This window comes from Rana temporaria, chromosome 4 (assembly GCF_905171775.1).
Source record: "Rana temporaria chromosome 4, aRanTem1.1, whole genome shotgun sequence".
NCBI lineage: Eukaryota > Metazoa > Chordata > Amphibia > Anura > Ranidae > Rana > Rana temporaria.
Window position 1 is genome coordinate 305,362,600 of NC_053492.1, and position 14,770 is coordinate 305,377,369.

A 14,770-nucleotide genomic window follows, 5' to 3' on the forward strand; every position below is an offset into this window, starting at 1 on the left:
TAGCGGCGTTATACCGCCACCGCAGCTCCCGCCCCAGTCTGAAAGGGGCCTTAGAGAGTCTACAAGCCATGGTGCTACTGCTAATCATTGAAAATTGATCACACCTGATGTACTGACGGCCTCATTTCAAGCCAGGAAGAGACCAATGCCCCCTTAATGACCCCTTTTTGGAAAGTAGACATTACAAGATATTTAGTAAGAGGCATGTGAGTTTTTGGAAGTTGTATTTTTTTTTTCCAACAAACCTTTGCAAAATCGAAATTTCTTTCTTTTTTTTTAAACAAAATTGTCATTAACAACAGGTTATTTCTCTCACATGGCATATAAATACTTGTAACTATACCCCAAAACACATTCTGCTACTCCTCCTAAGTATTGTGATACCACATATGGGACTTTTTCACAGCCTGGCCACATACAGAGGCCCAACATGCAAGGAACACCATCAGATGTTGTAGGAGCATAAATTGCACATCTCATTTCTCAACCAACTATTACATTTTGAAGGCCCCTAAGCACCAGGACAATGGAAACATCCACAAACTGACCCCATTTTGGAAAGCAAACACCCCAACTTATATTCTATGATGCATAATGAGTCTTTTGAACATGTAATTTTTTTCCAGTCGTTTTTTGGAAAATGGGGGGAAAAAATGAAATTTTTTTTTTTTTTTTACACAAAGTTGTCCATTTTATAAGACATAGGAAACATGACACCCCAAAATACATGTTGCTGTTCCTTCTCAGTATGGCAATACCACGTGTGTGAGACTTTTACACAGCCAGGCCACATACAGAGGCCCAATATGCAGGGAGCACCATCAGGTGTTCTAGGGGCATACATTTCAAAATTTAAATTTTAGTATTTATTACACTTTTGTGAAGCACTGTAGTGGCACTGACAGGCAATGTCGTGGCATGGATGAGCACTGATGTGGCATGGATCTGGCACGGATGAACACTGATGTGGCAAGAATGAGAACTGATGTGGCATGGATGAGCACTGATGTTGCACGGATATGGCACGGATGAGTACTGATTTGGCATGGATGTGGCTTGGATGAGTACTGATGTGGCTTGGATGAGCGCTGATGTGGCATGGAGGAGCACTGATGTGGCATGGATGTGGCACGGATGAGCACTGATGTGGCATGGAGGAGCACTGATGTGGCATGGAGGAGCACTGATGTGTTATAGATGTGTTATGGATGAGTATTGATATGGCACAGGTGAGTACTGATGTGGCACGGATGAGCACTGATATGGCATGGATGAGCACTGATGTGGGGTGGATGTGACACTCGGGTTGCTACATCATCCCATTAATCCAGGACACACATTAATTACATAGTGGTAATTAAACTCACTTGGTGCCTTATCTGCATTAAATCAGCTTTAGAACCTGTGTAATTAATATGTGTCCTGGATTAAAGGGATGATGTGGCAACCCTATGAGGCACGGATGAGCACTGATGTGGCACGGATGAGCACTGATGTGGCATGGATGACTGATGTGGCACGCATGATGACTGATGTGGCACGGATGATCACTGATGTGGCATGGATTGGCACTAATGTGGCATGGATGTGGTATGGATGAGCACTAATGTGTCATTGATGAGGCACAGATGAGCACTGATGTGGCATGGATGAGCATGAATAAGCCATGGATGGGCATGAATGAGCCATGGATGGGGATGGATGAGCCATGGATGGGCACAGATCAGCGATGTGGGCACTTCAGATCCAGCCCACAAGTGCTGCCGCACCTGTTTCCTCCTCTTCTCATACACTGTAACGATCGGTGCGAGGAGAGGGGAGGAACTGAACCACACACATTGGAATGTGGAAAACACTTTTTTTACACAATGTTGCCCATTTATAAGATATTTTCAACACATAGCATGTACATAGAAAAAATGACACCCCAAAATACATTTTGCTACTCCTCCTGAGTATAAAGATACCACATGTGTGAGACTTTTACACAACCTGGCCACATACAGAGGCCAAACAAGCAGGGAGCACCATCAGGTGTTCTAGTCACATACATTTCAAATCTAATTTGAATACCTATTAAACTTTTGTGAGGCACTGTAGTGGCGCTGATGGGCACTGTAGTGGCACGGATGAGCTACAGATCTGGCCTTTATGGAAAAGTGGCAACAAGAAAGCCATTTTTGAAAAAAAGCCATAAGAAGTCCCATTTGCAGTTTGCGATAAGCCATATGGGGGACACAGCAAACATGTGGAAGAAGGTGCTCTGGTCAGATGAGACCAAAGTTGAATTTTTTGGCCTAAAAGCAAAACGCTATGTGTGGCAGAAAACAAACACTGCACAGCACACTGAACATACCATCCCCATTGTGAAACATAGTGGTGGCAGCATCATGGTGTGGTGATGCTTTTCTTGAGCAGGGACAGGGAAGTTGGTCAGAGTTGATGGAGCCAAATACAGGGCAATCTTAGAAGAAAACCTGTTAGAGCCTAGGTTCACACTGCTGCGAATTAAAAATCGCGGTAAAATGCGCGATTTTACCGCGATTTCGCGGCCGCGATTTTGCCGCGATTTGCCGCGATTTCGGCCGCAATTTAATGTAAATCGCGGCCCGAAATCGCAAAAAGTAGTACAGGAACTACTTTTTGAAATCGCAGATGCGGCGTCGCACTGATTAGGACAGTGCCATTGCCGACAATTGCCGCCGATTTGAGATGCGATTTGACATGTCAAATCGCATCTCAAATCGTTCCAAATCGTACCCAGTGTGAACCAGGGCAGAGTCTGAAAAAGACTTGAGACTGGGGCAGAGGTTCACCTTCCAACAGGACAACGACCCTAAACATACAGCCAGAGCTACAATGGAATTGTTTAGATCAAAACACATTCATGTGATAAGGCCCATACACATGATCGGACTTTCCGACAACGACGGTCGACTGTCTGACAATTGTTGTCAGAATTTCCACAGACAAATGTTGTCTGTGCAGGCATGCTCAGAACCAATGCTAAACATCAGACAACAATAGTAAAAGTTGCCCAAAGGGTAGCGGTAAACAGCTGAAAACCAACGTGATTTGGTGAATGTTGGCTGAAAAAGTTCTGCCATGTGTATGCATACCAAATTCACGGCCAACGCCCCTTCGGACACAAATCCACAGAAAAGTCAGATGGAAGTCCGATCATGTGTAAGAGGCTTTAGAATGGCCCAGTCAAAGTCTAGACCTAAATTCAATTGAGAATATGTGGATAGACTTGAAAATTGCTGTTCACAGACGCTCTCCTCTGACAGACCTCAAACTATTTTGAAAAGAAGAATGGGTAAAAATGTCACTCTCTATGGGCCAGATCCACAAAGCAGATGCGCCGACTTAACTCGAGATACGCGGCGTAATTGAAATTTACACCGCGCGTATTTTTGCGCCTGATCCTCAAAACGAGATACGCCTTAAAACCAGGTTTTTCCGTCCTACCTAAAATAATTACACCGGCACTTCTTCGCACGCAAAATACGCTAGACACGCCGCTGTTTTGATAGGCAAAGATGCAAATGAGGGAGATAAGGCGATCCACAAAATTAAGTGTGTGCGGCGTAGATTACGCCCTGTGTGCTTCTGTTAGTTTCATGGTGTAAAATTACACTTTATAAAAGCAGCCCTAATTTTACACCTGCCGTGTAAATGTCAGCTAAAGCAACACCATTAAGGAAGAGCTAAGCACACACCCTTGCAGGACAACAATCTGTCTGCCAACATGCCAGGGGCATCCATGTGCATAGCTAGACTAGTGACTTTAGTAATCGAGGGTACCCCCTCTTCTGAGGGAACAGCAGTCAGGAGACGCCTCGCAGAATGCATCTTTGCACTGTAAACACACACATTAATTATGTCACAATGAGAATGCATGAATGCACACCACTGTGGTCCCTAGCACAGACACATCACATGCACATGTAATTGGATTAGATCCAAGTACCCCCCCAATGGTACTTGGGAGCAGTAACGACCCCCGCCACGGCTCCAATTATGTCACTGTGCATTCATACACCATTCACGGACCTGGGATCACTTCTCCCTGGTCCTGGGGATCCCTACTCCACCAAAACTGAGGGTGACACCCTTATTTAATCAGGAATGCCACCCCCACATTCACACATTATTCACACACATTAAACAAATCATAAGTACAGTATACAAAACAAAATCATAAAAATTATAAAAACAAAAAAGTACCCTGCAAAATTAACGGCGGCGGCGATTGCTACGCCTGGGCCGCCCACAGGCACGGCCACGGCCAACCAAAGGAGCCTCCTGGGGGGGGGGGTGTGAGCAGGGGAAGGAGGATCTTCATGGGGGGGGTGTGAGCAGGGGAAGGAGGATCATCCTGGGGGGGTGGGTGAGCACGGGAAGGAGGAGCCTCCCCTGGTGACTGTCCTCCTGCTGGCCTGCCCTCCAAGGCCACTGCTATCCTGGTCAGACAGTTTGTGAGGGCAGCCGTATTGGCCTGGCCAGCCCGGGTATTGTCCTGGACAGCCTGGGTCAGGGCAGTCACCTCCTGGGCCACGCCTGTTGTGGCGGTCTGCAGGTCACACAAGCATGTGATGACCGCCAAATAGTTTGTGGCCCCATCTGTGATTGCCTCCTTAATTGAACCCAGGCTTGTCTACATCTGGCTCAGAGTCTCTTTGATCTGAGCCAGATTGCGGGTCTGCCGGGAATTGTCCCTCTGCAGACTGGTCGGCAGACGCTCGGCCACCCCCCTGGTCTCCTGGGTCGCCATCCTGCCTGCAGCTGAGGCTTGTGGCCCTGGAGGAGGGGAGAGAGAGACCCTTGTGGGTTGAGGCCTGTTGGGGGAGGAGTGGGAGGGGCTACCCCTGATGGTGGCCTGACTGCTGCCAGCCTCAGGGGTAGCCTCACAGGTAAACAAATCCGAGGCCAAAAGGGCTTCCCTGCCAATCTCCATATCTTCAGCCTCCACCCCTGATCCTCCTCAACCTCCTCATGAGGGGAGGTGTGGCCACTCCCCTCCCCTGGGGACTCCTGCCCTTCTTGGGACTCCTCAGCAGCCTCTTGTCCTGGGGATGGTGCAGCAGCGTGGCCTGATGGCCCAGCAACCTCCTGGTCATCTGTGAAGGACACAAAACAATCACAGGTTGGAGGATCCACACACTTGGCACATCTTCCCTTCCCCCACCCACACATGCTAATCACCAGATAGAAAAACCCAAAAACGAACCTGTCCTCACAGGAACATCTGATTGATAGCTACGCAGGCCCACCACCTGCTGTGGGTGGAAACACCGGGCCACTGCCCATTCCTCCTCACTCAGCCTGATGGGGCAGGGTCCGCCTCCTCCAGTGCCCGTGGCATGGGCATTGATCCTGGCCATCTTGTCACGGACCAGGCTCTTAAGATCGTTGATCTTCTTTTGTATGCCACTGGTGGTCCTCGTCCTCGCATTGATCTGATCCGTTATTTTTTGGATGATCGCCTTCCTCTGGGCCGGGGAGGTGTTCCAGCTCTCAGGGCCATGTAAATAACGCCCATATTGGACGATGGCCCGAGCAAGTATTTGCTTCTCTACGACAGAAAAATTTAACTTCCTGCGCTTGGGTGCCATCACAGCCACCACTCAGCACCAACAAAAAACAAACACAACAAACAAACAAAAATACTCACAGAAGAAACACACACAAAAATCAAAACGCACAAGCAGACAGCTACTACAAAGTCAAAAACAAACACGCAGAAAACAAACAGAAAATACACTCAGAAAAAAACCCACCAACTACACTCTACTACTCCTCCAAAACTTTTATCTCACACACAACTCATCAACACACACCAACAAGCGACCGAGCAGAAGCAACTTGCTCTAGGAAGGGTAACACAGGGATACACTTTTGCAAGGGAAGTGTGTTTGTCTGGGGCTATTTATACACAGGGCAAACCTCAAACTAAGTACACTTGGCCTTTTACCTATCTCACTGATTGCGCCGAGCCAAGTTCTGCACATGCCCAGTGAGGAGCAGATTCGTGCGCGCATGCGCAGTACGGCCGGCCCTTCATTTGCATGGGGTCACGGCTCATTACAATGAAGCACGCCCACTTCCTTCCCACTTGCAATAACCCCGCCTTACGTCTCGGAATTTAAGTTACACTTGCGCAATTTTGGACGCAAATGCGCTGTGGATACGGCACTTACGACACAAAATTAGGGCGCTGTAACTTAAATTACATAAGTTTTGAGTAACTTAATTTGCGCCGCTGTTTGTGGATCTGGCCCTATATGTCTAAAGCTGGTAGAGACATCCCCAAAAAAACTTGCAGCTGTAATAACGGAGAAAGATGGTTCTACAAAGTCTTAACTCAGTACTGCCATTTTGTGTTGGTCTATTGCATAAAATCCAAATAAAATACATTTACGTTTTTGGTTGTAACATTACAAAATGTGGAAAATTTCAAGGAGTAGGCATACTTTTTCAAGGCAATGTATTACTTTAATTTATTATGCATTAAAATGTATTTAAGGCTAAAACCTTTTCTTAGTTTTGGATATAATGTGTAAGATTGAGAATATCTATTTTTATTGCTATCTGTAGTTGGGAGATTAGCCCTCATTATTGGTCCTTGTTACAATTTTATCAGTACAGGAAGTGGTGGGACATCAATAACCTTAACCCTTCCCTAAACTGGACAAAACTAAAGAAAATGTATTGGCTGCACATATACTTTAATGCAGAATTATGCATAGCAAATACCCAGAAGTTTAAAAAACATCACGCTGGGTGCCTTATTTGTATTTGATGAAGCTAGTTTGTTTTGGGCAATACTTCTTAAAGCACAATATGGTACACAAAATACAACTGAAATCATAATACCTCTTGATAGCATTGTATACAATAAAACCTTTGCTGCTGTGCAGACCTATGTAACTCCAGAGGAGACCAACTTTCTGCATTTACAGTGGATGCTGAAAGCGAAGCTATTTCATTTGGTCTGCAAGCTGTGCCTAATGAATGGCTCCACTTAGCTGCTGCACATTATATAATTCCAGTTCTGGCACATTATCACAAATAAGTGGTTATGTTTCCCACAGCTACATTATGGGTTTAAGACCAGAAATAACAACATGAAACCACATTTTTGTTTTATTTCTGAATAGGTAAGCTTTTTTTTCTTTTTAAATATGCACCTTTTTATTCCTGCATATTGAGTCTATTGCGCTGAACAATCTTTGGTAAAAGCAGAGATAAACCCAATCTTAAGACTGGTAAGGTGTCCTCCCAGAATTGTTAATGACAGAGTAGAAATTGTATTGATTTGTCTGCATTGTTCCAGAGATGGGAAAATCTGAGCTTCATAATTCAGTACTTCCCTGCTGAGTAGATGTTCTCTTCTGTCTCAGGATAATGGCACATTAAGCAAACAGAGAAGTAACTTCAATCAAGTACTGATATCTATTAAGGCTGCATTACAGCTAAAGCACATAATAGCAGGTGGAGATATCGCTGGACCTGACCGAAGATGGCTGTTGATTTTGATCTAAGCTGGATGAAGGAGCTCGAAAGAGAAAGGGTGCTTGACGTCTTGTATCGAGACCAGGCACTTCAAAAATCAGAAGAGGAAAGAATAAGGTAGTGTGGATATTTTATTGTTGTCTACCATACATAGTATAAATAGGGGCGTTGAAATATAAACAGGTAAATGTATATCTTTTTGCACTTCTTAAACAAAATTTGTATAGCTAAAGAAAGCTAGTTAGCAGTACAAACCGCTTTCAATGTCTGCAGGTAGAAGGTAATTAAATACTGTTTTTCAACCATATAAAACAATATGTGGTCAAGAAAGCATGTACTGTATAGAGTACTTCTACAGAAAATGAGTTATTTGACATTCATATAACTTTTCATGATGACACAGGAGCACAAGGGGTCACTGGAGGCACAGGAGTACAGGGGTCACTGATGACACAGGAGCACAAGGGGTCACTGGAGGCACAGGGGTCACTGATAACACAGGAGCACAAGGGGTCACTGGAGGCACAGGAGTACAGGGGTCACTGATGACATGGGAGCATAAGGGGTCACTGGAGGCACAGGAGTACAGGGGTCACTGATGACACTGGAATGCAAGGGGTCACTGGAGGCAAAGAAGTGAGGGCACTCTAATACAGGAGGTGTGTTACTGGCCAGATCGCAAGGTGAAAACAGAAGGAAAAAAGAAAACGAATGCAGCCACCAAATCTGCAATTTATTACATTTTTGATTTTGGGTTTGATACCACTTTAAAGTTATTCTTTGGATTTAAACTCTTATGTAGTTGATTTACTAAACCTGGATCAGCTATGCATTGAAGCCAATCAGCCTCTAACTTCAGCTTGTTTAATTAAGCTTTAAAAAAAAAAAACTGAAAGCTGATTGGTTGCTATGTAGAGCTGCACCAGATTTTGCACTCTCCAGTTTTTGTAAATCAACCCTTTATGTTTTATACAGACAACTCTGGAACTTCATATACAAAAACAAAAGTCAAAAACAAAAAACAAGTCAGCTAAACAGATGAAAAATGCTTGGTAAATTCCTATTATCACCGCAGTTCCTCCTAACACAGTGCCTGTTTAAAGGGTTAGTTCAACTTTACTAAAAAACTGCCAATGCAAATAAGGGGTGTCTGTAGATAAAAATAAACTGGGCAGTTCTGACTAAAATAATGACCTAACTATAGATGTAGGTCATTTATGTACCACCTGGAGCCTGACTACTACTGGAATACTCCCAGGATGTTGATAGGATGTTGCTATGAGAAGCCTAGTCATTACTGCTCACCTCCACCATCACAGGAGTGAGCTCTGAAACCCTGAGCTCAGAGCTACTGCATCAGGGGAGAGAAAGAGCATGTAAGGGTGTTTGAGTCATAGAAAGAGCTCACAGTGATGGTGGAGGAGAGCAGACATAATTAGGCCTCCCTTAGCAACGTCCTAGCAACATTGTGGGAGTATTCCAGACAGGCTTTAGGAGGTACATAAATGGCCTACACCTATGGCAAGGGCAAATAACTGTGCAAATAACTGTGCAATAGTCAGGATTGCACAGTTTCTTTTTATCTACAGACATCACTTACTTGCATAGACAGTTTTTGGTAAAGGTGAACTAACCCTTTAAAGAGTATTCATATACAATTTGTACAAATTAGCTTATTCAGGCTTTAAAGCAACCCTTTTCTCTGCAAATGTTTACAGAAATGGGTGCCAAATATATACTACTAAGCTTTCATCAACACAATGGTGCAAATAAAAACTCTGCCCCAGTCTGTCCCCTGAGACCCAGTTATTCCCCCATTGGGCTGGATGGAGTTGACACTTTGAAGACACCTCAACTCTTCCTTTGATGGTTAGGTTCGACTACCCTGTGTTGAGCAATAGGCACATATTGGTGATGAGAAGCTGTTAGTGGTAGAGGTTAGAACCTCTAGTAGCTGCTTAACAAAAAATAACAATTGTGTGTTTGCAACAGCTGATACAACTAATTATAAGGCCTACCGTGTTTAAATTGAGGGTTCTTTATTGTTGATTATTTGTACCAATGAGCACCACTGTGCCATTTATGTCTGTTTATGTCCTTTCTGTTATTTGATGCAGAAAATTGAAAACACATTTACAACAGATTCGATGGAAGGGTGCCAAAAGTGCAAGCCAAGAATACCAAGAGAGGTCTTGTGCTCGCTGCCAGAAAGCCCTCGGAAGGATTGTGAACAGAGGGGCTGTTTGCAATGGCTGCAGCCACAGGGTCTGTCATGAATGTCAGGTTTGCCGCTACAGTCTGGCATGGAAGTGTACAGTGTGCAATGCTCATGGGTAATAATTCTCCTTATATTTTATGTGTCTTTTACCTATCCCCCCCATCCATTGAAAATCAACAGGAAACAGTTTAGGAACACAGTTATAACACCATTCAGCAGAAAGTATGCCTAGCTGTGAGGGCTAGATATAAATGGGCATATACTGCCCAGACTAGCATAAACAGTAGCAATGCCATCCAAAAATTTGATGGTGGGAAGCAGTGAGGTTTCATCCAAAAATATCTGAGCTATACTGCTAATGTGCACTAGTGATGGCGATGTTAGGCCTAAACCAGCTGGACAAGCATAGTTAAATTTGAGTCAACATAAACAAAAATATAGGAATATAAGATGACATCTGTAACAGAAATAGTAGGGTCAATCCTTTATATTAGTCTTCTGCCAGCTTATGTGGGGGACCATGTAGTGTTGGTGCACTTATGATAGTCCTTAAACTCTGTGAGCAGAGGGATGGCAATAGGTGCAGCCCAGTTCAGTGCAAGGTGGAATACAAGTGGTCAGAAAATAATAATGATGATTCGGTATGACTGCATTCCTGAGTTGGTAGTGGTGCGGTATGGGCTTGAGTGTGACAGAGTACATGGGCTGGATGCTTTGGTTGTCCTGCATTCAGGGCCGGACCTACCATGGGTCCCGGTGGGTCAATGGGACCCAAGCAACAGCCCGGCAGCCCCGCCACCACCTCTATATGTCCCGACTTCCTCTGCCGCCAGTCGCCGAAAATGCAGTGGGTGACTGTGTGCAGTGGTGTCGCTGGGGGGCAGGACACCATCCTGAGCGCGGTGGAGGATCCTGGAGGCAGGGCTCTTCAGTAGGATTGCTAGTCCTGCGTGAGACTCCCTCACTCTCACTGCTGCCTCCTGACCTGTCACAAGGGCCTGGAGCGTGACAGTCTGAGCAAGCAACCCTCTGGGTAGGTGCACACTAAATCCTCTCTCCACCTGGGGAAGAAGTGTCTGTACTGAAAGAGGGGTTGGGGATTTATCCTGAGGGGGGTCTGTACTGAAGGAGGGGGAAATTTATTCTGAGGGGGTCTATACTGAAGGCGGGGGGATTTATCCTGAGGGGGGTATATTCTCAAGGAGGGGGGATTTATCCTGAGGGGGGTCTGTACTGGGAGCTTAATTCTGAGGGGGGTCTGTACTGAATGAGGGGGGATTTATCCTGAGGTGGGTCTGTACTGAAGGAGGGGGTTAATCCTGAGGGGTCTGTACTGAAGGATGGGGGAGATATATCCTGAGGGTGTCTGTACTGAAGGAGGGGGAGATTTATCCTTAGGGGGGTCTGTACTGAAGGGGGGATTTATCTTGAGGGGGTCTGTACTGAGGGAGGGGGGATTTATTCTGAGGGGGGTCTGTACTGAAGAAGAGGGAATTTATCCTGAGGAGGGTCTGTACTGATGGGGGAATTTTTCCCACAGCGTCTTTCAGGACAGCACCTGAGAGATCATGACTCCTCCCCTCGGAACCAGGAAACACCTCCTTCTTCCAAGTCTTTAAAGAGAGGCACCTCCCTACCACACCTCAGTTTTTGTGTTTCCTCTGGCCCGGCCCATGATCTCTGAGGATAGAGGTTCCTCACCTCTTGTTCTTCCTTTTTTCTTTTTTAAAAAGACCCCAGCCCTCCCACCTACCAGGGCTCAGCAGCGGTAAGGCAGGCTCCTCTGTTCCCCTAGGTGCTCAGGGAGAACTGTTTCCGGCCAGTGACCCGCTCCAATCTTCCAGGCACCGTTTGCAAGTGTGCACGCCAGAGGCTGGGAAGTGTTTCGGGCGTGCCGGAAGTGGGTGGGTGAGCGGGTCATGTGGTCGGCACCCGGCGTCCTTTCCGGTGGCCGAGCACAGGGGGCGGAGGCAGGGACTTGCACCTATTTCCGGTCCTATGTTGTTCTGCCACCTCCAGCAGCCTTCTCCTCTGAAGCCTGTTGCATAACACAGAAGCCGGTAGAGAAAGTTTACTATACCACTCACTTCCTCCACCAGCTCCTGTAATACATAGCACCAGGACCGATCCTAGGCAGGGTGCACGGGGTGCGGAGCACCCAGGCGCCGCAGAGGTGGGGGCGCCGAAGCTCCAAAGTGCTCCCCTCCCTCCTCCTTGCCTGTTTCCAGAGGCGGAACCCATGTAGCGGGCGCTGCGGTTCCCCATCCCGCTTGCTCTCTCCGCTGGCAACTGACAAGAGCGCATACCTCCCGCTGTCCCCGGAATCCGGGCTGAGTACCACAGCGGAGCCCATTACCGGAACACGTTCTGGCACTAGGCTCCACTAATTCTGTCCGGTGTGCATGGAGCAGTCTCCTGTTTGCCTAGCCCCCCCTGTGTAAAAAAAATCAATCATGGCAAAATTCTTACCCTGAATTTGTATGTAGGTTTGAACAGGCACATTTTTTAGGTGTAACTCAAGCCAAAAAAAAAATATTTTACATTTTTGGATAGAATTGGGAAGGGTTAACACCCCTGTAAAGTGCTGTCTGTGCCCCTGTTCAGAAGGTTTCACCTCACTTTCTGTCCCTGTGACAACTGGATTTTGATAATTTTGGGTTGTCGTGTAATTTTCTAGCAAAAAAAAAATGATTTTAACTTGTAAACAGCAAATCTCAAAAAAACTCGGTCCTTAAGTGGTTAAATGCAACTTGGACAGATGTTTGTCTTTGCATATTGTTTATTTTTACCTGTGCATGTAAATGCTTAAACATTTTCAAATACTGTACAGTATAACATTTTTGGTAGATGATGGCCTTGTTGGAGAGGATGGCACTGGTATTAGAGAGTTAGGCCTCGTACACACGATCGTTTTCCTCGACAGAATCCATCAAGAAACTTGGTGGCAGAGCTTTTTTGCCGAGGAAAACAGTCGTGTGTTTGTTTTTCATCGAAAACTGTCGTGGAACTCGATGAGAAAAAAAGAGAACAAGTTCTCTTTTTCCTCGTCGGGAGTCTCAATTTCCTCGTCGTGTTCCTCGTCGGGCTGGTTTTCGACGAGGAACACGTTTGTGTGTATGCTTAGAAACCCGAACATGCTCAGAAGGGTGGCGCCAGTGGAATCAAACTTTATAGTGCCGTCGTACGTGCTTTACGTCACCGCGTTTGAGAACGACAAGATTTTGTCTTGACAGTGTGTATGCACAGAAAGCTTGTCAAGATTCTCGACAAGCCTGACAAGGAACTTGTCGAGGAAAATGATGTTTCATTTACGACGAGTTCCTCGGTCGTGTGTATGAGGACTTGGAGTCTGATATAAGGCTCATCAGTGGAATATGCCCACTTGTCGTGAGTCCTTAGCAGTAGCAGCAGTGGTCCCTGATCCTTAGAGCCATCCAGCGTGGGATCCAGTAGCCAGCTAGATGGCCACCGGGCGATTTCCGTGACCAGCATAGAGCGCAAGCGGCCAAAACCGATGTCTTGCTGCCTCCGTTTGTAAGCATGAGTCGTACTGTATGTAAGTCAGATGTATGCAACTCAGGGACTGCCTGTACCACTTTCCTATATTTGAATTGTTTTAGCTGTAGCTGTTGTTGGCACTAGAAATGTGCAATTAGTTTCCCTATAAATTAAAATTCCGCCATAATTTGCGTTATTTAGAGATTCGGAAGTGTCTTAATAACATTAAAAAACATTAAACTCATTTGTATCCATTTTATTCGGATGACACAAGGCGATAGTTTGGGCCTTTTGTGAATGTTTATAGCATCCAAAATAATGTAACAACATAACAAATGATCTGAATTGATTCGGATCCATTTGTTGTTTTTTTCTAATGCGCGTAGCGTGAATATTCTAAAAACATTTTTTTTTATATGGGGTTGAACACGAGAGACGATACATTGAATTTGTATGTGCGCACATTGGATCATGCTTTATTGGGTTTTTTGCTTTTTACTTTACTTTTTGCTTTTACTCAACTGTGGCTATAGGTTAGTGTATATGGAGGTTTTCTATTTGTGTGTTTTTTTTTTTGTTTTTTTTCTCTGTTGGTTGAACTGGATAGACTTGTGTCTTTTTTCAATGTAAATTTCTGATTCATATATTTTATATACAGTATATACTTGAGTATAAGCCAACCCGAATATAAGTCGAGGTACCCAATTTTACCACAAAAAAATGGGAAATGTATTGACTCGAGTATAAGCCTAGGGTGTCCATCTGCATGCCTCACTGTGCCTCACTTTGCCTCACTGTGTCCATCTGCATGCCTCACTGTGCCTCACTGTGCCTCACTTTGCCTCACTGTGTCCATGTGCATGCCTCACTGTGTCCATGTGCATGCCTCACTGTGTCCATGCCTTACTGTGTCCATGCCTTACTGTGTCCATGCCTTACTGTGTCCATGCCTTACTGTGTCCATGCCTTACTGTGTCCATGCCTCACTGTGTCCATGCCTCACTGTGTCCATGCCTCACTTTTCCCATGTCTCACTGTGTCCATGACTAGACTGATGTTTAACCACTTAAGGACCGCCTCCTGCACATACACGTCGGCAGAATGGCCTGGCTGGGCACAAGCACGTACCTGTACATCCTCTTTAAGCGCCCAGCCGTGGGTCGCGGGCACGCGCCTTGGTGTGCGCCCGCGACTCGGTCCGGAGCTCCGTGACCGCGGGACCCGCAAACCCGATCACCGGTGGAGTCCCGCAATCGGTCCCCGGAGCTGAAAAACGAGGAGAGCTGTGTGTAAACACAGCTTCCCCGTTCTTCACTGTGGCGCTGTCATTGATCGTGTGTTCCCTGATATGGGGAAGCACGATCAATGACGTCACACGTCCAGCCCCGCCCCCTACAGTAAGAAACACATATGAGGTCACACTTAACCCCTTCAGCGCCCCCTGTTGGTTAACTCCCAAACTGCAATTGTCATTTTTACAGTAAACAATGCATTTTTTGCTGTGAAAATGACAATTGTCCCAAAAATGTGTCAAAA

At 45.7% G+C, this 14,770-nt stretch overlaps 1 protein-coding gene across 3 annotated transcripts in view; it reads left to right on the forward strand.

Annotated features, from left to right (window-relative positions):
• Positions 1-14,770, forward strand: part of SYTL3 (synaptotagmin like 3) — a 141,182-nt gene that overhangs the window by 74,765 nt on the left and 51,647 nt on the right. For all 3 annotated transcript variants that reach the window (XM_040350553.1, XM_040350555.1, XM_040350554.1), the window contains exons 4-5: positions 7,407-7,635; positions 9,636-9,851. In XM_040350553.1, coding sequence (XP_040206487.1) covers positions 7,526-7,635; positions 9,636-9,851 — 326 coding nt within the window. In that variant the 5' untranslated portion in view covers positions 7,407-7,525. The remainder of the gene's footprint in view (positions 1-7,406; positions 7,636-9,635; positions 9,852-14,770) is intronic.